This window comes from Molothrus ater, chromosome 15 (assembly GCF_012460135.2).
Source record: "Molothrus ater isolate BHLD 08-10-18 breed brown headed cowbird chromosome 15, BPBGC_Mater_1.1, whole genome shotgun sequence".
In the NCBI taxonomy this organism is placed as follows: domain Eukaryota; kingdom Metazoa; phylum Chordata; class Aves; order Passeriformes; family Icteridae; genus Molothrus; species Molothrus ater.
Window position 1 is genome coordinate 12,961,724 of NC_050492.2, and position 23,326 is coordinate 12,985,049.

Consider the following 23,326-nt stretch of genomic DNA (forward strand, 5'->3'; position numbering starts at 1 on the left):
CTGAGAAAAAAACCCCACAGTTCTTTTATTTCATTTGTGCCCACTGCTACCTTGATAGCTTTTAACTGAAACAGTTGTCAAAACAAATCCTTTATTTAATAATGCTATCAACCAAAAGAAGAAAAAAATACAGATTTTATTGTAGTGCAGATTTTTTTACCCCGGACACCCTCCTTTCAAGTCCAGTTTTAAGATGCCAGAAAAAGCTTTCCCTTTTGAGATTTGATCAGTCTAACCATGACTAAGGCAGGGTTTTTTCCATATAGATATATAAAATCAGAACATTAGCCAAAAGGTATTCTAATAAAAAAAAAAAAAAAAAAACACTTCTCTACTGCACAACCAGAGCAGAGGAATGTTCTAAGGGTTCAGTATAGCAGAGATGTGCAAGACCTGCTAAAACCCAGAGGATTTTCAAAAGGGGATTTGAGCATCATTGTTACCAATGAGCAAGTGCAGAGGCAGGTGTGACACTCAGTCACCTCTGATTAGCTATTATGGACTTCTTGAAATTCCATTTTAGCTGTGCATTTCTGCTCTTGTGATTCCAACAGAGGCTGCTGCCTCCCCATGGGCAAGCTCAAAAGATAAAGGAACAAAGCAGGGAACTTGCACAGCACAAAGAAACAGATACCATATGTGGAGCAGCTTCTGAGGCAAATTAGGACTCCTACTAACAGAACCAAATTGCTGCCTCTCTCCCTACTTTAATAAATACCTTCCAAGAAGGAGCATTGCACTATAGTGTTTTTCCACAGAAAGAGAAGACAAGCAGTATGTGAGTCTGTGAACAGTCTGTGGCTGACATGTCAAGCTGCACTGAAAAACAGGAATCCTCCTGCTGAATTCTCTCATTAAAGTGCCCAAACATGGATCAATCCCTTTTAGTCAGTTCTCATTTATTGCTATAAAGCCAAGTACCTGCATTCCCAGGGCCAGATCAGCATTTTCCCAGCTCATGCTGAAGCAAGCAAAGCATGAGAGAATGAGAAACAGCCCCCTGGTGAGAGTCCCTGTCCCACATCCCTGAGTCAGGACAGGCATCTTCGGGAAGCTGAGCTTCTCTCCAGCAACAGCTTGATCAGGAATTCTCTCTGCTCTATTCTGCCCAGTCTAGGAACTGCAAGGTTCATAATGACAAAAATTTGCCTCTTCTTGCACCTCCTATCTAATATTCACTTCAACAGGAATGCAGAGCTATCAGGAACCCAATTATGTCTGACTTAAAAATCACACCACGATTTTAGCTAACTAACTAGCCAGCTGCTACTCTTCTCTTCAGCACTGGAGAAGCTCTCTGGACTGTGAACACAAAGAGCTTGTTAACACATACAGCAGAGAGATTTCAGAGAAAAGACACAGACAGTCCATGAAACAGAGAAGCAATCTGCACTTTAAGTCTGTCACATTGTCCACCAGCCTGGACTATGCTAATCACATCTCTCAGTGTGCTGTAAGAGCTGTCATTGCCAGACTGCACTTAATCACCATTCTTGCAGCAGCAGTGAGCAGAGTTCATCTTTTTCCCTTTAACAAGAGCCATTACATCATTCTCCAGCATGAAAACTACGAACTGGGAAGGTCAAAAAGTTCTTAATTAGAAGGATTTTTATTACTGTGATAGTTCCGTTCTAGCCTCAATAAGAGAAATCTGCAGCACAGGCAGCAGGAGTTGGAAGGCATCTTGGATATAGGAAGCACTGTTTGAAGCCTGTGAAAAAGAAATCAAAATACACACATGAATAGCCATGCTACCAATCAGCTTTACTCACCACATACTCATTTCAAACAGCATTGATTATTGCACAGAAAAAACTGAAGCCTAGTGCTTGCTGGATTTTAAAGGCTTCATTCTAGAAATCAATTTTATGTCAAGTTTTTGAGGGTCTTTATGCCAGTAGGCAAAAAAAAGCAAATGGCTTAAAGACTGCCAAACAAGATCAGTTCCAATCCAAATGCAGGATACTGTTCTCAGTAAGAGAAGAAAAGAATTTATTTCTAAGTGAAGCACAGCATGCTGTGGCAGGAAGGAAGAACACATGAACATGAAACACCCCCTTCCTACCACACCTCAGAGCTCTGAAAGCTTGAGAACCAATTTAACAGTAAGGAAGTGTTAGGACTCTTGTATGCTAATTTCTGAACTTGTCTAAGATTTGACTTTGGACATTTAAATTCTAAAAATCCAGACTGCTGAATTGAATATGTGTCTCCTGACCCATCCTAACTGTGAGCTGACACTCACTCCTCACTAAGTAACTCATCTTTTGTGCAAATCTACAGACATTTATCAAAACTTTCAAGTTATTAGACAGGTAAGCACAATTTTAGACCATGGGTTAGAGAACTTGGCATGCATAAGGATCCTAAAGTAGGAAGAACCAGCACATCTATTTCTAAAGTATTAGCTTAAAGTTTTAACGTTAGCATAACTGACCTCCAAAAACACTCCAGTGATTAAGGGATTAAGCACATCTGCTTTCTCTTTGACCTGCAGAGATCAGACATATATTATCCTGATTGAAAATTTGATCACATTTCTTCAAGCAAGATAAAGCTAAACCCTCAGTAAGTTTAAAACCACCACTGCTCCCTTACCTAGAGGAAAGCTAAGCCACAAGCTTAGCAGCTTTGTAGCATGCAAATAAGAACAAAGAAATTTGCATGTGCCCAGCACAGGTCAGGTATGAATACACATCACATCTTCAAATGAACTGAGGACAAGTGGGGAATACAGAGATGATGACACATCTTCAGGGACACCTGAGTGCTTTGAAAAAATCCACAACAGGCTCACATTTCATTTGCCTCTGTCTCCTTAGCACTGTGAGCATCAATTCCTACCCCCACTCTGTGCCAGGCTCTCAAAAGCTCAGATGCCACAGTTTGAGGAACTCTGGCCTAAAAGATCAGTTTACAAGTTAAAAACTGCACATGTAAACATGCAAAAACCAAAAAGCAGTTCCTGGCAAAGATCCCAAGGCTGTTATCAAATAAACACATCTCATTCCTAAGAAGTGTGGTGTAACTCTTACCCCTGCAGTTGTTAAGCATGTTGTGAACTCTTTAGAGAAAGCTGACAGTTCTTTACACAGCATGATAGTCAATCTGAGGAAGAAGACAGGGAAAACAATGAGGTAAACACAGCCCTCAAGATTAGGTTTCTTTCAGGTCTAAAACATAAATGCCCTATTTCTATGCTTACCAAGTTAAATTAAACCAAAATTTATACAAATGGTGTATGAAGATTGAGAAGTTTCCCAAATAAAATAAGAGAGGGAAAAGATGGGGAAATAAATAATTAAAGCAGAAGATCTTAAAGAGCACTCAGAGGACACACAGCCATTCCAGAAGGAACAGTACTAACTTGCCTTTTTTTACAGGCAAGTGTCATTTTCTGAATTAGAAAGTACTGCACATTTCAGACACATGCCAAGTGTCTCCTGTGCAGTAATTTTGCCATCTCATGTACCAAGCATACTAAATGATTAACAAAGAGGAAATCAGGAGTCACTTTGTGCACTTGTTTTTTCATGTTTTGAATCTCTGCCTACTGACTAGCATAAGCTTAATGCAAATATTCTTCTAGGCCACAGAAAGCTTTCAAGAAGAGTTTCCTCTTTCTTATCAAGAAATGTCTTTAAGCTGGAAAGAGACAGCTCAGGTCTGTTGGAAGACAATGATGCCACCATCACAAATTCACCCAATTCGCAAATTTAAACACCTATGCAGAATTTAAGAGCCCTGCATTGCATGGATTTCCAAAGGATTATCAGACAGTTTAATCAGTAATTCTATGCTATCCATTTACTGAGAGATGCACTCACTGTGACAGGGACTTGGCTCTGTCTGTGGCTGTCACCTCCTGTTTCTGACCATAGAGCAACAAAGCTGCAGTTTTGTGAAACATTTCAATGGAACAGGCTGTCAGTTCTGCCAGGCTTCTTATGGCAAATGCATGAATATCCTGCAAGAGTGACAAAAATTCTGCATACTACACATAAAAACTAGCAGCTTTTATTATTTAAAACAAGTCAATCACACAACATACCATCACTGCCCTTTCAGACCTCAGAACCCACACAGAAATAGAAACACATAAACCCTGTGAGTCACAACTGTAACTGAGCAGCCAGATAAACACTCTGCAGGCAGATATTCTTTTCCTTGATTACCCAGTTACCTCTACTGACTCCTTAGCATCCTGGTCACCATCTCTGGATTCTACTTCTTGGTTTTCTTCATTTTCTTTTTCCTCTTTAGGAAGACTGCTGTTGAATCGTGCTATCCACTCATGAGCAGATGTCCTCACCTGGAGCAAGATGTGCCATAATATTTAATGACTGGAATGAAGCCCCCCTGCCCACCACAAGACAATGGAGTGAGTATTGGCCCTCTCCATAGGAAAGAAGCAGCTACAACTCCTTTTGAGCTTCTGAGAAGAACCAGGACAAATCATCCCAGTGCCTTCAGGATTTTGCAGAAGTTTGGCTGCACTGATGCAGTTGAGGGCATTTGTTTCTCTAGCACCAGGGGCTGGAGTTTACCAACAAGACCAAACTATCAGAGGTGCTTTAAAACCATCTCTGCAGAATGCTGCTGCCACTTGGTGGATCTGAAGGGTAGTGAAATGATGGCAAAAAAGATGAAACTTCCTCACACCAGCTCCTGAAGACAGTAAAATGAGATGAGGTGCTTTGCACCAAGAGCAGGCCTTCAGTTCATGACTGTAGGGTTTTTCACCATGGTGGCTGAAGGCTCACATGATTCTGCCCCATAAAGTTAAAGGCCCATCTCCTTCACCTACCATTGCCAAAAGATCTAAAATATGGCTTGTTTTCATGCATTTGATACTTTCACAAGCAAAGCAGGTGAAGAGAAGCTATTCCTGTGAGGAAACCCTCCAGCTTTTAGAATATGGAAAATAACTCACCGTGATCACTTTGTCTGGCGTGGAGGAGATGTGCAATTCTGAAAACAACTCTGTTACTTCTTTTGTGAACTCTTCATCTCCTAAAGGACAGGAAAGGTTAAAGAATCCACACAAAGGACAGATTTAGGAATAAGCAGCACTTCAATGCACAGCTAGTTCTGCACAAGTCTGTCAACTGTTTCCTTAATTTCTCTGTGAATCATCACCTCAGGCAAGAATGCATCAAACTCAGTCTTTTCAAATACAATTTCTAAGGTAAGTTCTGCAAAGGTGGAGACATCAGTGCCTGAAGGTTAGTTCCTGCTTTCTCAATTCTGGCTTTGTAGCTAAGGTAACTCCTTTTCTTTATTTTTTATTTTTTTACAGGCAGCCTTTTATAACACACTAACTTGCACATCACCTTAGAGAGTCTGAAATATCACTTAGAGCCTATGGTTCTCCTATTATATATGGCATAGCAGATGTGAGATCCATTATGTGCAAATATAAAAGATACATTAAATGTTGAATGATAGCAAGTGCAGGTGTGTAAGCCCTCCCTGATGAGCATTTAAGTAAAAGCAATGCAAGAAATTTACATTTAAATCCATGTAATTGTCAAGAATCAGGGCTCTTGTGTGTGAAGATACCTCTGAATCTTTTGCTCTGTGTGGCTAACTCTCATTTAAAAAACAAATAAAAAGGCTTTTGCTCTCCCACATCTTGGACAACTCTGTTCACAATTTTCCCCTCCTGGTCAAGAAAATCCACTTTCTCTCTGAATTAGCATCTTGGCTCAGGGTCAGTTGTATGAACTGCCCATGAGTCAAACAACTCTAACCCTGCTCTGGCAAGAAATCATTCCTGCTACAGAATTACTTGCACAGCTTCTCAGAGGTGAAGGGTGTTGCTACCTGTCATGCCCTTGGACAGAGATGGCTTTAGGATTAAACATCCAGCTAAAGAATAATTTAAATTTGGCATCATGCCCATTGCCACTGATCAGGGCTGGCTGGTTCTGCACTAGGACCAGCTTCTCTTCTCAGAACATGGGGCTTTCTTACCCTTCTTTTCTTCCTCTTCTTCTTCAAAGAATTCAGGCAAAGAAAATGCTTCTTTGAGTTGTTCCATTTCCTCCTTCAGTGTGTCCAACTTCTCTCCAGAGAGGGCATTCAAAACTGCTTTCACCTGGTTAAGGGCAGTACAGCCAAAGAGAGAATCAATAAATCCATCCAACAGGATGGAAAATACAGGCCAAGGTAGCAAAGCAGCAGGTGTGAGGAGAGTAACTTGTGAGAAGTTGGAGGAACTGAACTGCAGGAACTGAGGCTGGGAATGGCTTTAGGAGCTGAGGACAGGGCAAACTGCTCCCAAGGTAAACACCAGATCCTAATGCAAGGATCAAAGTAAAGTTCTGTAATCATTTTACTGCAAGTTCTGAGCACTTGATTTTACATATCTATACATATATTTCTAATCTTTTTTTCCCCTGCTCAGCTGAACTCAAAATAGAAAGCAAAATGCTCAAGGCCATTACCTTTGATTCACTCTCTCTGGAAAGCATCTCTAAGGCCTCCAGATGCGAAAGACCCTGAAACTCATCAAACAGTAACCCATAATGGGCTTTCTTCTCAGTAGCCATGGTAACCTCGGTAGCTGTCTGCTGCTCTTCTTTCTCCTTTGCTTCTCTTAAGACCTGAAAAAGAAAAGCAGAGGCCTCGTGACAGTGCCAGGAGATAGAGATTACAGGAGGAGAAGGCTTTTGGCTAAATAGCAAAAAATGGTTGCTTAATGATAGGACCACAAAAGAAGGGAGAAAGGGAGGAGAGAAACCAATGAGGTGCTGATAGGGAAGTGCTGTACCTGAGATAATGTAGAGGTTCTGTTTATGAGGCCCTTTGTTTTTTTGAATCCAGGGTCACCCTCAGCTATTACATCCATTGTCTTTTTGCCGATGAATTCCAAGGCATCCAGACCTCCACTAATAACACTTTTACCCTAGGAAACAGATTTGGATAAAGACAGCACATAAAACTCAGAGAAAATTACCCAATGGAAGAAATTGAATTGGGAGGGTTTTATCAGCAATCTTACACTGTGCACTCACATAAAAGCCAAATTGGTCCTTGTCACCCTAAATTCAACCCTAATCATCACAAAGAGAGCAGCAGGACATGGAAAGAGCCACAACACATTATCACCCAACAGCTTATTACAGCACCCAGACAGCTGCAGCAATCTGATGGGAAATACATTTTTTTAGTTTGTGAACAAGCTGGGTCTCAGCACATTACAGAATTCAGTTCTCATCCTTCCAATGAGAAAACACCAGACCTGTGGATTTTGACTGCTAACTTTTGTTTGAGCCTTAAAAGCAAAAAACAGAAGCCAGCTTTCCATCTGCAGCTCTTTCAGATTCCCAGGCAAATTGACAAGACAGCAGATCACAAAAGCAGTTTCTAAGGGTAATGGCTTCCTTTGAAGTGCATTTCTCCTGGTCACAGGAGTAAGCTGATTTCCAAGCGAACCGCGCTAGTTTCATGTAGGTTTTTTGAAGAGGAGAATGAATTTCATCTCTAGTTCTGTGGAAATCAGTGGAAATACTCCAGGAATGAGTCTGACCCTGCATTTAGCTGACTACTCCAAAGGAAAGGCAGAGATGACAGAGTACAGAGGTGACATGCACAGAAATGCACGCTCTGCACAATCCACCATTAGGATTTTTTTGTTATGTACCAACATTCAATACAGAACTATCAAAATTCATAACATCTTTCACATGAGGTGCCAGTTAGAAACAAGCCCAAGATAATGATTTTCTGAAGGTTGGAAGAGTTTATCACCATGCATCCCACAAATGTCAAAATTAAGTTTCTTCTTACAATGTTTCAGATCAAAGGCCAAAACCCCAAAGCTCCCTTAAACCCATTTTCTCCTGCATTCCCAACTCACTCACTGTGCTTTGGACAGCAGTAGAGATGGTTGATAAAACTTCAAGAGCCCCAGCAATAGGGAAGGAGCTGCCATCATCAGCTGCATCAGCGTTGCTGGCAGCAGGATTCTCACTTCCTGCATTAGAAGGCAGAAAATTAACTTCCTGACTTCCAAAGAAAAAAGATCCTGTCAGCCACAGAGTGGAGAAAATCAACAGACACCAAATATCAGCTAGGAGCAAGCCTACAATTCAGATTATGTTCCTCCCTACTTTTCAGAGCTAGCAGAACTAAGCAAGAGAGTATAATTTAAATGATTTTATTATCAGTCTCAAGGCGCAAGGTGCAGAGTAAGGTGATGTTATTTTGGGGCTCATTATGTTGTGAAAAACATTGCAGGGTTGTTCTTCTGCAGTACAAAACTGACCTCTTGCACCATCTTTAGACTCTGACGAGATTTCACTAGGACTGGGGATCCCAAGGGTTGTTTCTGCTTTTTCTATGACATTTGAAATACCTTGACCTAGAGAAGACAGAAATCAGAACAGAAACAGGATTAGAGCTGCATATTCTTTTTTATTATTCTGGATTCCTTCTGTTCAAAACAGTTTAACCAGCATAAAAACCTCCTTCTATCCACCTCACCTACCACTGTAATGAACCAAGGTTTCATCTTAGCTTTTAAATAAAGTTGTAAATACTGGCAGAATACTAGTTTAAAATACCAAGTGAAAATTACACAAACGCCTTAAAAACCTGAAAGTAATTCTGGCTGTGCATATCTCCTTAATATCACTGTACCTTTTGGTACAAGCTTTTCCCATTACTTGAACAATTCTCTTGACATTTTTCCAATAATGGCTGCTATAACTGAAATCCTCTTCTCCAGAAACAAATTCTAAAGCACCAGCTTGAGACACAAAACATGATTAAAATATTTATCAAATACCAGAAAGAGCCTTACCTACAGTAGCTACGGTAGCAGATGCAGTTGACAGAAGAGATTTCCCCCAGCTTCCCCAGTAGCCCCACCCTGTCTGAACTGCAGGAGGATCTGAGACCTTTAATGAAGAAAAACAGAAGACTGATGCAGGCATTATGGTGAGGAAAGGAACACAAGCAGACTGTGACTTGTGACTTTTGTGCAGCTTTTTCATTTCAGAGAACAGCAATGTGAATTTTCAGAAAGGAGTGGGGCTTATGCTCAGAGTTCTTCTGTGCTCAAAGCCATGAAATGTGAAATCCCATCTTTCTGAGCAAGCACAGGAACTTACCTTGATGGTTTCACCTGCAGGCTTTTCTGTGGCAGCAGGCTGGCTTGGGGGCTTGGGTTCAGGTCTTTTTCGAGTCACAGGCACAGTCTCTTGCTGTCTCCCTTCACTGCTCTCAGAGCAGCCAAGTTCCTCTGTCTTCTGTTCATTTTCAGCTTTGTAAGAGGTTTCATCTTTCAGATTTTCACCCCTGTCTTCCTCAGACATGACTACAAACATCCACAGAAAGCAAAGCAAATAAAATAATCCCTCCCTCGCACTTTGACATTAGTTCAAGAGCATCACGTTGGTGTTTTAAATAATAAACACAACAGTGTTGCCACATGTACCCACATGTGTGTACACCAAATTACGTCTGACTCAAAAATAGCATACTTGGAAGTTTAAAGTCCCACAGGGACACGTGGCTTTATCTAACTGACACACCCTCTCCATAGCAAAATAAGCCAGTTTGCTAACTCTAAAAAACAAATGAAGGTACAAAAGGGACTCAGATAATTAAATAAATACATGTCCCACCGAAATAAAAGTGAAAACTCCCATTGCTAGGGATGGCTGGGATGGCTTGAGGCGTGTAGGAGACAAATGGGGGCAGCAGTCAGAGAGCTGAGCAGGCAGGGAGGCAGCGGCTGGCTCACTCCGGTACCTGGGCATGAGCACGAACACCCCCAGGAGCTGCGCTGAGCTCCAGCCGCCCCAGCAGCCGCCCCAGCCCCGCGGAGCGGGGTCGGGGAGCCGGGAGCGGGGCCCAAGTGTCACCTGTCCGGGCTCCTCTGGCAGCACCTGCGGTTCAAGTGCCTTGCGGGGCCAGGCAGGGACAAGCCGAGACCCCCCGGGATCACAGCGGGGTGACACTGCTGTGTCCCCTGCTCACTGATGCAATCGGGGCAGCGATGGCCTCAAACAAAGCGACAGCTCCGGGTCACCCCATCTGCCGGGACCCCCGGGTCACCCCCGGCACCCTCCTCACCCCACAGCCCCGGAGGCCTCCCTGTGCCTCCGCTTCCCCGGGAGACCCCCATAGTCCCTTCACCGCCACACGGGGCTGCTCCACATGGCACCGCGCGATCCCTGTGCCTCTCCGCGGGGCTCTGCCGCACAAGGAGCCCGCCAGGTGCCCGCACCACCCCGCCGTGGCCCCGCCTGCCCCGCAGCGGTCCCCAACGCCCGTTTCCCCGCGGGGCTCGCTGTGCCCCGCAGAGCCCCGGACCCGGTGCCGTCCCTCACCGTCGGCGGTCGGCGCGGCCCCCGCGGCTCCGGGCGGACCGAGAGCAGCGAGGCCGGCGCAGAGCGGCCCCGGCGCTGCCCCGGAAGCGGCCTCGGCTCGGGGAAGCGCGTCCGGGCGGCGGGGCCGGCGGCGGCGGCGGAGCTGCGGGACGGGCCAGGCCGGGCCGGGCAGCCTCGTCCCGGTGAGAGCGGCGCTACCGCCAGGTTCACCGGGCAAGGTCGGGGTCGGAGGGCAGCGACGGAGGGGGAGGCTGCGGAGCCATGTCCCGCCTCGCTGTTTTGGCGTGGAAATTGGGGCAGTAGGGGCAGGTTTGTTCGGCAGCGAAGGCGGCGGAGGGCCTCGAGGGGAAGCCACAGGAGGAGCGGCTGAGGTCACTTCGTCTGGTCAGGCCGGAGAACGGGGAGACCGAGGGCAGAGCTCATCGGGGTCTGCAGCTCCTCCCGAGGGGCAGCGGAGGGACAGCTCGGATCCCTGCTCTGTGTGACAGTGACAGCACCCGGGGAACGGCTGGAGCTGTGTCAGGGGAGGTTTAGGTTGGGTATCAGGGAAGGGTTCTTCCCCCAGAGCGTGCTGGGCGCTGCCCAGGCTCCCCAAGGCATGGGCAGGGCCCGAGGCTGCCCGAGCTCCAGGGGCGTTTGGACAGCGCTGCCCGGCACGGGCTGGGACTGTTGGGGTGTCCTGAGCAGGGCCAGGAGTTGGACTGGATGATCCTTGTGGTTTTCTTCCAGCTCAGAATATTCTGTTTGTGTTTCTGGCGTGATGTCATGCCCCAGTGACACCAGCCCGCGTGATGTCACCCCCGTGTCCCGGTGCCCTCGTCTGCAGTGCGGTCATGTCGCATGTCCTGTGTCCCACTGCCACCACCAGCTGGCACCAGGGCTTTTCCACGAGTGAACTGGGGCTGTGAGGACAGGGTGATGTTAAGTGAAACTTTGTGCCTGGTCGTTTTTCGCTGACAGGACAAAAAACCTATTTTGGCGCACAGCTAATGCTGTGTCCTGGCAAGTTAGCCTGTGACAGACAGCCAAGGGATAAGCACCGCAAAACACTGTGTCCTGTCAGGCAGCCAAAGGATGTGCACGGGAAAACAACAAATCCCATCAAGCAGCAGTGAGGCTGGCCCTGGGGTGCTGTGGGTTTGCCCCTTAGGTTGGTTTTTGGGCCGTGGTGCTGCCATTCCCCTGCAGCAACAGGCTCTTGTCAACACGGCTCTTGTCAACGCCGTGCTGGCTGTGTTCATAAACTTCCCAAGAGTTCCTGTCTGCAGGGCTCTGCCAAATGCGTCTCCCTGATGCGTCTCTCTCTTTGACAGAGGGTCAGAGGGGGCTTGCAAATGGTATTTCTGCAAGACATCAGCAGCCTGTGCTCTGTCAGGTGTGTCTCGGTTTATTGCCTCACGTTACTCCAGGTATGAAGTGATGTTACAAGCAGTGGATGTAAAACCATATAACTTGCAACCTCTTGGGCCCCAATTTTGCAGTGCCATATAAATGTGTGTAATTTTAAGTACTATCAGTGCTTCCACTGACCTCGGTGGGACTACTTAGAGTGCTCTAAGTTAGACACAAATACACTTCTTCAGGGTAGGAGCCAAGGATGACTCATACAAGCACATGCATCACAGATTTTTATCTTTCCACTGCTATTTGTTGTTACAACTTATGGTTTAATAAAGGTTAAATGTGTTGAGTTCAGCTTCAGGTTCAGTTGTAAAATAGCCAGTTTCTATTCTGGCACATTTCATCTTGATTGAGCTTAACACTTTGTTGAAGAATTGTGATGTTGGCACTGATCACACTTTATCCTTTTTGGGTCCTTTAGCAGCTGTTTTGCATAAGTGCAGTGCATGAAGAATACGGATTTTGCAAATCATTTTATTGTTCCCAGCACTCGCTAGTGAGAGATCATTGTCTGCTTAGCAATAATGGCTTTTCCAAAAGACAAACAATTTCTAATAAATCAGACCTCGAAGAATTTAATAGTAAAATTAAATGACCCATCACCAATGGTTTATGCATTATGCAGGCTCAGTGCAAGGATAGTGGAGAGCATATGCAATTACTGAAGATAATTATTCTTATGAGGGAAAATGTTGCTGAGTATTTCTTGTGTTAAATAAATGAGTGAGATTCCTAATGTCATTTAGGAACAGACGTCAGAGACGCTTGGAAACCTTAACAATTCAAATCTAATAATTTAAAATTACAATTGCACAGGCAAAGTACAAGAGGCACTGGGATTATTCTCTAATAAATCTAAAGTATCAGTTGGGTTGTTATTGTTTTAGAAGACTGGAAGTTATAAAGTGCCCGTGATTCAAGGGTGAAGATGAGGGTTTGTGTTTGCTGCAGATCTGTGATCTGTTTTAATTGCATCAGGCACTGTGAGGTCAAGACTGATGCATGCAAAAGTGCATTTTTAGCTGAAGGCAGCTGGGTCATAGGGTGATGTTGTCAGTGGTCCACAAACCACTCCAGTCCACAGCCTGTCCGTGTGGGGTTGCGTAAGGTTGCCAAAACAAGCAGGTCAGTGTCAGCAGCCTTTTGCAGGCTCTGAAACACTCTGCAAATACCAGAGGTCTAAAAATGGAAGGTTAAAACCACTCCTTCAAACAGAAGAATAGTTGCTGATCAACAGCAGCCTTAGTATTTTTTTTTCAGACCTGTGCTGTTGCTGTGGATGTGATGCTCTTCTTCAGAGGCAGCAGGACTCAGTAATGCTTTCCCTAAAGTGTAGCTGGTGAAAAACAGGAGTAAAAGAGGCCTTGGTAGTGGTTTTAACTGTTTAGCTGTGGGAAAGTAGCTCCTCCAGCACAATGGTATAATTGAGTTCTCTGCACTAGTCTCATCTTAAATGAAAGGACAAGAGGCATGATAGAAAACAGAGTGGGGCCAATGATTAAAAAAAAAAAAAAGAAGGCAGATGAAGGGATTGCTGTTTACAGAGAAACAAGTAGGGAGCCTGTTTTCCAGTTTCTCTTGCAGGATTCAGTGGGTGAGTTGGTTAGTCAAGCTTGAAGGAGAGTTGGACACAGCTGTCTTCTTTGCCTTCTTTGTTAAACTGGCTTTGGCAATAGCCACAACAGAAATGGAAATGGGTCAGATAACACATTTCTCATCAGAGATGTCAACACATTTCTCATTTCCAGATGTCAAGTCTGGAATCTGGTTTGACCTTCGACAAATCAACTTTCACTGAAAAAAATTCCCAGTATGGATAGCATCAGCAGAATTCCCCCTTTTGAATATGCTTGGTTTGTCTCTGATGAAAGACAATTGCTAGAAATCACCTGGTTTTATGCATGTTACATTATTCTTCAGAAGTGCTTTAGATAGTGTTAACTGGTAATTCTAGAAGGATGAAAAGTGTCTGCATTATTTATTAAGTAAATGGGTCCCTTTGTGTTGTGATATTTATGAAATTCCCTTCCACTAACATCTGTTATTTGTAGAAGAAAAGATGATAAATTTGAAGTCACTCAGTCAATGACATGAAGTGAGATATTTTTTAGGATAATATTTGAGCTTGTGGCTTCTGTACTTCATAAATGTTTTTTTGAGGCTCTGGATCTGTCTGGATGGAGTCATAACTTCAGGGAGCACATATTGGATTAGAAATTTTCTTGAATCGGGCTTCCAGGAAAATTGATTACAGATTGTCTTTTATCAGTGTCATCTCATTTTGTTACAAGTTGGTTTTATTCTGGCTTGTGTGCAAAACACAGAAAATTTGTTGTATCCTAATGTCTTAAAATATCTTTTGTGCACATTAATTTGAAGAGTATCTGTCCCTAGACAAAACAATTTTTCACATTTCTATGAAGTTTGGGTGGAGAAGACAATGAAGAATATATGACTGCCGAGATGAAGCAGCATAAACTAAAAGATTTTCAACAGGAGCTCATTGTAAAACAAACAAGAATAACAAGGAGCAGACTTAGAAAATGCAGCAGCAACAAGAGATATTGCAAAAAAGGAAATATGTGTAGACATCAGTGTCCTGCTGTTCAGAAAGGGACTTCCTCTTCTGGCTGTAGATAACAACCAAGAGACTTTTCCCAAGTAATTAAACCATATTATATAATATTTAGACATCTAATATCAATTGTGCCCCTAAAATCAAGTAAGTAGATGTAAATGCCAAAAATCAGATATGTGTGTGTGCACTTTGGTTTTTCTTTGGGTAGTAAATGAAAGACTGGCTTTAGAAAACCAGGGCTTAAAAGCACTTTGATATTGGTGGAGAGGCAGGCAGAAATTACATCCTCTTTCTTGCTTTTCTTCCTCTATTAAGAAAGCACTTTTTCTCTGGTTACAAATGCAGAACCCACTTTTAAAGATAATTGTGCATTTCGAGTAGTCTGAGCAATTTGTTCTTTTTGTAAAACCTTTTTCCCCTTAATGATTATTGTTCCAGAGATTATTTATTTGGTTGGGAAGATGAACATCTAGTGGACTGGAGGTTGTGCTAATGCCTTCTTACCCTCATTTTATCACTGTGTTCTGAGCAAAGCTCTGATTTGGAACCTCTCAGCTGACAGTTTATGTTATGATATTTGAAATCTGTTTATTGGAAATTAAATTTGAATACATGGTAGCCTTGTGGTCATTAATAAACTTATTGCCTTTTTTTTTCCAGTTTTACTTCCAGTTTCCACTTCAAATATTGATGGTCTTGAAAGTGCACTTGGACCCCAGGCATTTTCCATCACAGAACAAATCAAGAGCTCCTCTCCTATCTCAGAGCAATACAGACAGCTTAATATCATATGACCTCATTTCTCCAAATTAAATGAAAGAAGAATTTTCACTCACTTTCCATGAAGCTCAGCTATTGCCTGTTAATTTTGACTGTTAGTGCTGGTCTTTCAGCTGGATTCACAGTGGAAAATGTAGCTTTTAACAGGACAGTTGCTTTTAGGTCTTTCAATGCATCACTTCATGCAGTGTCTCAAGCTTTAATAAGTTCTCCAGCACACCATGATATCATAGCCAAAGAGGGGAGCAGTATTTTAATTGAATGTAAACTGAACATCAGCCAGTATGAACATATCCTTTGGTATAACTCCAGAGGACACCTGCTTGAACAGAAAGATGAAGGTGAGTTTTCCTGCTGTTTTCTATCCATCATTATTCTCCTTTTAAACAGTATTGGAAAACCCTGGGACTTTATTATCATTTTCTCTTCCTATCCTCCTGTTAATACAATTGGAAGACAAGAAGAGAGCAAAACAAAGTCCTTTGCCCTCTGAAATGTTGCATGGGAATTACACCTGAGTACTTCTGCTCCATCCTGCTTTGGTGCCCTACAGAATGATGTTGTTCAAGAGTCATCCCAGTGTTCTGTACAGAAGAAATGAGCCTTCATCTTACCCAATACTAACTGATGAGTTTATCTATTGTTGCTCTGATTGAAATGATATTTTTCCAAATGCGTGAGTTAAACACAGTTCTCCACAACTTGCAACCTTTTGAGCTGGCAGTTGGTGCTTTAATTTTGTTACAGGATATGTTTTAAAACATACTTAGTACATTTATTTTTTGGTTTATGCACCAGTGAGACTGTGGAAAGTAACACAAGATGTGTTGGCCAACGATGGAATTCATGCTATTTAACCCTTTTGAACTGAAGGGGAATATATTTTCCTAGCCATTGGCTCTTGTAGTTCTATCCCTGCATGTTTTAATTTAAAAAAATGTTTTAGAGATACATGTGTTTTTCTTTATTAGTATTAATGAAGGTCATTGAACTAATTGATAGGATCTTGTTGGAGGCCATCTTTCTGCCTTAAGTATTCAGTAACCTTTTTGTAGTTATAATGCCATCTGGAGATTAGTTCAAAGTAGAGTAATTAGAAGAATAAGTTATGAAAACAGTTCAAAGCAGAGTAATTAGAAGGAATGAGTTATGAAAACAGTTTTCCCCCTAAGTTATAAATGCACAGCAAATGCTGTATAAAGCTTCTTGTATTGATTTCTCTTTTACTTGGGTTTTGCATGTCAGCACTGCATGCTCAGCAGAATACTGTCTCAAGAAAATTCTGGGTTCTTTTGCCAACAGAGCCATTTACAGACTGATCTTTTTCATGGGTCGCTTGACTTTTGACTCTAAATGTATGGAAAATTGGACTTTATAGAGGACAGTCTTTTAACACAGGGTGAGAAGCCCTAGTTAAGAATTAGGATCCCTATCAGAAAGAACCAGAAGCACACTGGAAAGTGCAGATGAGAGAAGGAAGTAAAAGTAGTGTAGCAAGCATGCAGAATAATTTACCATTAAGCAGTCTGAGGGGTAAGTGGGTTATGGCTTTCTGTGTCACAGGCATGAAAAGGACATTTCAGTCCTTGGTGTACTTTTACTGTGCGGAGGTGGCTGCTCACTGCCAAGCTTTGACTCCTGATGATGTTTACCCTGGGGTTTTTGTTTCACAAGCTCTGTTTATTTCTTGCCCCTCTGCAGATGACCGGTGGAGGATTGCTGATAATTCCCTCAACATCACAAAGGTCAGCTTTGCCGACCGGGGCCGGTACACGTGTGCAGGCATTAATCAGAACGAGACCTTGTACTACACAGTCACCCTGAGGGTTATCTTCACCTCAGGGGACATGAGCATCTACTACATGATCGTGTGCCTCGTTGCCTTTGCCATCACACTCATTTTGAACATCACCCGCCTGTGCATGATGAGCAGCCACCTCCGCAAGACGGAGAAGGCCATCAACGAGTTCTTCCGCACGGAAGGGGCCGAGAAGCTGCAGAAAGCTTTCGAGATAGCCAAGCGCATCCCCATCATCACATCCGCCAAAACGCTCGAGCTGGCCAAAGTCACTCAGTTTAAGACCATGGAGTTCGCTCGCTACATCGAAGAGCTCGCCAGGAGCATTCCCCTCCCTCCGCTGATCCTGAACTGCAGGGCCTTCATGGAGGAGATCTTCGAGGCCGTGCGGGTGGACGACCCCGACGAGGTGGGCAGGGAGGAGAAGCAGCCCCCGGGCTGCGGGGCGCCGGCCGCGCTGTTCCCCGGCAGCGCCCCCGTCAAGCGCAGCCATTCCCCGGCCGGCGACTCGGACGACGGCTCCCTGAGCGAGCAGGGCCAGGAGATCGCCGTGCAGGTGTCCATCCACCCCCAGGGCCAGGGCCACGGCATCGACACCGTGTCCCACGGCAGCTGCCACTCTGTGCCTGCTGAGGAGGGCACCTGCTGAGCCACAGCTCGGGCCATCCAAGGGCTCTGTGAGAAAAGGGTCTGCAAACAAGCTGCCTCATCCCGTGTGCACAAGAGTTTTCCAAATTGCGAGGTGCCAGAAGTGGTTTGAAGTGTGTATTTTCTGTCTGTGTTGATTTAACAATTCCAGTCTGCTCAAAAAGGCCGTTTAGAATATTGTGAGGGGGCTTTTCTTTTTAAAGCAGGCTTGCTATATTTAAAATAGTTATAAAACAGGAATTCTTTGTCCTTGGCTCCTTGGTAGCTTTTGATACTTCAGATCTGTGTGAGAAGTGACCAAGCTGAGCAGTACAACTTGCAATAAGAACTTTTCCTTTGTGAGCTCCTTCTTTATTCACAAAGTTGAGCTGAAATTCCCTTGAGTCGGTGGTGTTATCCTGATGAATTGAGTTCTGTGCTCTTTTTGAGTTGCCTCTTGGTGTGTGTAGCCCATCAGAACCACGGTGAGATTGAACAAATCTGTTTTGTGTCACATGCTTGTGTTGCTATCAAAATGTACTGTACTTAGAAAAGGATAGTGCCAGGATCTGCTGCTGGATTAAATGAATTGTAGCTTCAAAGCAGCTTAAAGAACAACCAGGAGGTCTCGAGTTTTCTGTGCATCTGCAGGAAATTTGTGGGTATTTTAAAAGCTTGTTGTTTAAATGTGGTGCTGATTGCCAAAGCGCCTTACCCTGGTCCTGTCCCACAGAACGCAGCAGTGACAGCACTTCTGGCACTGCCTGGCTTTTCATTATGCTGATTTCACTCACTATAGAAAATCCAAAGTTTTATATTGTATTTGATGTTGTGGTGAGGAAAGGATGACAGTAATCATATCGTGGCAAAACTGAGAAATGAATTCATCGTCTACAGACAGGTGTCTCAGGCACATCTTCCTGAACAGCATTATAATAAAGCAGGTGAAAGCAGTGACACTGAGTGGCTCTGCTCTGGCTGGTGCTGTCAGAAGGCAGTGGCAGAGGGAGTGGGAGCTGGCTGAGCTGTTTGCCAGCCACTGTTTGCAGGAGGGGAGTGACTCACTGGTAGGGCCCAGCCTCGTGTGCTGCAGAGGTGGCAGAAGGGAGCTGCAGCTGCTGGCATATGTGCACAAGTCCTTCACCAGGGATCTCCCACCTGGCTTCCTCAGCCTCCAGGAATCAGAGTGAGGACAAGAATCTACTTCCTTCTTCCACTCTTTGGTGCTGTTTTTTTTTCTCCTTAACATTTGTATCACTTAAATAGCATTTTATATCCTGTTGAGATTTAGTAGATGTAAAGCTTGTAAGCACTCCACATATTAATTTCTTACAACTACTGGAAGCATATTGCCATATAATTTTAACAGCTTGGCAACAGGAGTGCCATTTAATTTCACACAACTCTTTTTTCTTCCTTATTATTACAGAAATGTCAGTTGAACAAGTGATTCTGGAGGGCTGCTCAGGATTCTTAAGAGGATTTGACATTACATTTACATGAGTAGAGGTGGAAAACAAGCAGGCACGGTGGTAATAGCAGGGTGGGGCTGTCTGTAGTAATGCATGCTCAGAAAGAAGGGGCTGAATGAATTATAGTTACCATATCAGAGACAGGGAAATGACAGCATCTATTACCATTTTAAACTCCCTTCTGGGGAAATTCCTGCAGTCAGCTACCAGTTAAACCACCCTAGTTGCCTTTGGCCTGTCAGGTAAGAGTAGTGTTAGTCAGGAAGGAAATTGCTAGCCTTTATTACAGCAACATTCCCACCAGCTTGGTGCCATTTCCAAGACTGTAGCAAACTTTGTCTGTTTCAGGAGAATAAAGCTGAGTAGCTGCCTCAACAGTGACTTCTTTTTTTGCTTCCATAGTTTGATGGCACTTTATGTCCAGGTGAAAATTTTGTATAGTTTTGTGTAACCTGTCTGGCTTCTTTTTTGAGATTATCAGTGTTAAAAGATACTCTGTGGATAAATATGTATTTCTATTAGAAGAAGAAAGCTGCTGGCTTCACTTCTGTGCTACAATGGGTTCTGCAGGTTTGTTGCACATGTGTGAGGGGAGATTTGAGAGTTTACAACCCACTGGTTGAAAGAGGTGAAGGCTACAAGAGAAAATTATTTGCTTTAATCTCCTTTGTGCCACAGGCCATCAGAATGTACCTGCACCTGCCTTATTTCCTTATAAACAGCTCTCCTTGCTTCTCTGGAACTGTTGCATAATGTGCAACATATGGATGTGTTACCCCTAAATACACACACAGTGAGAGATGCCACTACAAAATCTAAACTGTTTAATTGCTTGCTAAGAAGCAGTTATGATTGACAGATGTCACATCAGAAGTGGCAGCAGAATGACACTGGAGGTGTGTCAGATGAGTGACAGGAGAGCTGTTTCAAGACTGATTTGATCTCTTTTTTTATTTTTGTACTTTATGTACACAGCTCCAAGTTCTGACTGAGCAGTCACCTGGTGTCTTCATACATCCTATTGCTGGTTGAGAGGAAAGAGTGACCATGCATAAAGGTCCTCAGAAATGCAGTTGCTGAGTCAATTGTTGGATAGCACAGCTGAGGGTTTTCCTGAATTACTACAGTATTTTATTCCTTACATGAATTTCATTCCTGGGAAGGAGGTTGTTTTATAAGGATTTCAGTATATCAGGAGTACCTTCTGAATGGAGGAACTGATCCTACTCCCACTGAATTCAATTAGAGAGGATTTGGAGCTCTGTGCATTTTACAGGATTTTTATGTATCTGAAAGCAAGGACGAAGGTGATGTTAAATGGTAAAAGTGATATCCAGAGAATGAAATTTGACACCAGTTTCCAAACACTTGTGAACTATTCTTGTTACCCTGAGAGCAGATGCGTGCACTTAATGTCTTTGATGAATCTAATTGAAAATTAACATGGAAAGTGTTTCTCTCTTAACTTTTTGTAGGATGAGGAGAATCTATAGTGGTTTCCTTGCTTTAAACTAAAGTCTCTGACAATCAGAAGGCTATTCTATCTCTGTGACTTATTTTAAAAAATAGAAAATCTACTTGTTATCCAAGAGTACCTAAAACTAACTTTGTAGTGATTATTTGTATTACCTGGATTGTAATGTAACTGTTTAATGTAACCACATAGGATTTCATACTTTCATAAAAGGAATTGGTAGATTTGCAAAATAAATTGAAAAGAAAACCTTGTTCTGCTGGAATTTTCTGTTTTACAAGTGAGGAGCGCCTGTCTCTCTAAGGTTATGTAGCAGCTGCATTGAGCTCAGCAGAATGTTGTTAATCAGCCTGACAGAGGTTATTGGGATATTCAGTCATCTGAAGGACCATTCCTGCTAGGACATCTTTGGATCTTTTTTTTTTGGTCTCACAGTCTTCAACAGCATCTAATAATTGTTCCCAGCTGCTTATACAAACAGGTACAGACCTGAAATGGTTTCAGGAAGGTCCTCAAACTTTTACTTCTTTGTTTCACATTGTGTGTGTGACCTTCACCCATGAATCTGTTTTATTTGTTCTTACCTTTTTCACATGCTGGTACTATTCTATATTGTAAGCACCTTTCTTTTTGTAATCCCTCACCCCAAACACCAAAAATCCACCTTGCTGAGAAGCCCTCTGTAGTGCCTTCCATGGGGGTGTGCAAGCATGAATGGGAGCAGAATTCACCCAGATTGCTTTTAAAGAAGAGTCTCTGGTTGCCAGTCTCTGCACAAGGCAGATAATGGCATTACAGCTGAATATTTGGGGACTTTCCCATGAGAATCAGCTGCCTAAAGGAAGAATTACTGGACCCATACTCCTCAGGCTAGGTCAATACCCAGTCAGCATCTGCTTTCTATCTCCTTGTTGTGAGAGATGCATTAATGATAACAGTTCAGTTTTTTAAAGCTCCTGTAACCTGATCCCTCATGATCCTATCCACAGTGAACAAATTCATCTGCATCTATTTAGAGCACTTTTCCATCTGGTAACAACAGATCATTGAGAAGGGAGCTGCATTAAGGATGATTGTACTTTAATTTTAGGTGCATGCCTTAAAAAATACATTTTTTCCTTAATGCTGCAGCACTTCTGTCAGTGAAGTCTCCAGCTGGAGACACCACAGTGTCATTCAGCTCAGGCAAGTTACAGCTTTATCGACTTCCCTTCAGCCAGGTCACTTCATGCCAGCTGAGTCTCTTTCCTCTCCTTTTTTAATTGGATAGCAGCTCATTCAGATGTCTCCAAATACTGCCAGCTTTTTTGCATGTGGAAGTGAGAATTACACCATCATTCCAAAAAAAAAAAAAAATCATTCTGCTAGATGCTAAAATATCAAAAAAGCCCTAAAAGCTGGGAAGTTGTTCTTTATCCCTGGTAAAACAGTACCTATTCTTTGGTCATGCCTGGCTGCCAATGAGCACAGTAATGCTGAGCAATTAGGCCTTTCATTTGCGTTAGGCTAATTAATTGTTTGCACAGTGCCCTGAATATGGAATAATTTTCCTTTTGGAAAGAATAAAAGGATTAGAATGGCTTTATCCCAAGTTGCTCTGAACGTCTTTTATTTATTTAATGGGAGAAAAATCCTCTGTTGCCCCAAACTCAAACCACCCACTCGAGCGTTACGGCTGCTCAGGGACGTCTCCAGCAGTGGGGATGTGCACACATGCACATATGTCCATCCAGATGGGATCTGGGGGTCCTGCTGCATGGCAATGAGTGTGCAGAGGCTGGAGCCACTTCTGTGTGCTGCAGGGCTTGGATGTCAGCGCTGCCAGGGGCTGCAGAGGGATGAGCATCCCTGCATTCAGCTGCCTGCAGCAGCACGGTCACTGTGAGCTGTGGTGGCACTGGGAGGGCAGAGCTCTGTGACTGGACACTCTCTGAAGAGGTTTGTACTGAGTGAGCTCAAGCAAATGGAAGCTGGGCTAGGATTTCATGGAAAAGGGACCCAGTGGACACAATATTGCAGAGGCTACTGCCATCTCTTCTGTATGCTTGCCCTATTCAGTGCCTCTTTGTGCTACTGTATTATTAAGTATATATTTCATGTTAAATGGTTCTACAAACGTGCAAAAAGCCATTTCAGTGGAAAGTGAAGGAACATAGCTCTAAGTGCAAGGCAGAGGCTGCCATGCCACAAACTTCCCCTGAAGGGGTTGGAGATAACTGGGTGGAGTTCCTCCTGCCTTCCTATAAGGAGAGCTCCCTGCTCTCTATAATACTGTTATGGGCCATCTGCAAGAGCTGAAAGTGAAAATTCTGTCCCATCCTACTTTCTGTTCCTCTAAAGATCAGGACACTGAGAACAGTGGGTCTGAAGGGAGCATGAGAGGCCACCTAGGCTGTGTTGTCAGCCACAGATGTCCATCCTGGCTGTGTAACAGCTGCTGGCAGAGACGTCGCATCTCCCAGGCAATCTGTTCTCCTGCTAAACCCTCCAGACTACTGGAAAGGTTTCCCTAATATCTGCCACAAAGCATCTCTTAATGCATCACCCATCTCATCCTTTCTGTGCCTGCTGCTGCTGCATCTGCAGCCCGAATCAGGGCCGCCCCAAACAGGCAGGGCAGGAACTGGAGGCCAACACAAACCATGCTTGGCTCCATGTGCCTGCCTTGCCTGGAGAGATCCTTCTGTGTTTGGCCTAAGCTGGCAGAATTTAACTGGAAGTCAAACTCCTTTTGTTTATTTAATGCCTGGAGGTCTGAGTGATGCTTCTTGGGCTTTGGACATTCTTGCTGTCTGTGCTGGGTGATGGAAATGTCCCTGACACCAGAGCTGTTCATATCAAAGGAGTAGCTCT

The 23,326-nt window shown here is 43.7% G+C and overlaps 2 protein-coding genes across 7 annotated transcripts; one reads left to right on the plus strand and one right to left on the minus strand.

The window, feature by feature from the left end:
* Positions 1–10,442, minus strand: FAM114A2 (family with sequence similarity 114 member A2). 2 transcript variants are annotated; one of them, XM_054516417.1, is made up of 15 exons: positions 10,344–10,399; positions 9,636–9,762; positions 9,120–9,325; positions 8,810–8,906; positions 8,273–8,368; positions 7,869–7,981; positions 6,776–6,910; positions 6,450–6,608; positions 5,977–6,100; positions 4,934–5,013; positions 4,184–4,312; positions 3,828–3,967; positions 3,036–3,108; positions 2,438–2,491; positions 1–1,711 (listed from the first exon to the last, which is right to left on the minus strand). In XM_054516417.1, the coding sequence occupies exons 3-15, from the start codon at positions 9,321–9,323 to the stop codon at positions 1,613–1,615; spliced, it is 1,503 nt and encodes a 500-aa protein (XP_054372392.1). In that variant the 5' UTR covers positions 9,324–9,325; positions 9,636–9,762; positions 10,344–10,399; the 3' UTR covers positions 1–1,612. The 2 variants fall into 2 exon arrangements, with proteins under 2 accessions (XP_054372392.1, XP_036247777.1); XM_036391884.2 differs by lacking the exon at positions 9,636–9,762 and having other exon boundaries at positions 10,344–10,442.
* MFAP3 (microfibril associated protein 3) lies at positions 10,442–20,722 on the plus strand. Of its 5 annotated transcripts, none has more exons than XM_036391725.2 (4): positions 10,497–10,525; positions 11,657–11,752; positions 14,983–15,443; positions 16,804–20,722. In XM_036391725.2, the coding sequence occupies exons 3-4, from the start codon at positions 15,164–15,166 to the stop codon at positions 17,547–17,549; spliced, it is 1,026 nt and encodes a 341-aa protein (XP_036247618.1). In that variant the 5' UTR covers positions 10,497–10,525; positions 11,657–11,752; positions 14,983–15,163; the 3' UTR covers positions 17,550–20,722. The 5 variants fall into 5 exon arrangements, with proteins under 5 accessions (XP_036247620.1, XP_036247616.1, XP_036247618.1 ...); XM_036391724.2 differs by lacking the exon at positions 10,497–10,525 and adding an exon at positions 10,539–10,561; XM_036391727.2 differs by lacking the exon at positions 11,657–11,752 and having other exon boundaries at positions 10,442–10,525.
* Positions 20,723–23,326: the final 2,604 nt, after the last annotated feature.

Bases quoted from the DNA above. Each gene is read 5' to 3' on its own strand.
- MFAP3 (XM_036391727.2), top strand. From the start codon at position 15,164: ATGAAGCTCAGCTATTGCCTGTTAATTTTGACTGTTAGTGCTGGTCTT. The intron at 15,444-16,803 runs GTGAGTTTTCCT...GCCCCTCTGCAG, and splicing joins GCTTGAACAGAAAGATGAAG to ATGACCGGTGGAGGATTGCT.
- FAM114A2 (XM_036391884.2), bottom strand. From the start codon at position 9,323: ATGTCTGAGGAAGACAGGGGTGAAAATCTGAAAGATGAAACCTCTTAC. The intron at 5,014-5,976 runs GTAAGAAAGCCC...CCTGTCCTTTAG, and splicing joins AGAAGAGGAAGAAAAGAAGG to GAGATGAAGAGTTCACAAAA. The intron at 1,712-2,437 runs GTCAGTTATGCT...TCTTTTTCACAG, and splicing joins TCACTGGAGTGTTTTTGGAG to GCTTCAAACAGTGCTTCCTA.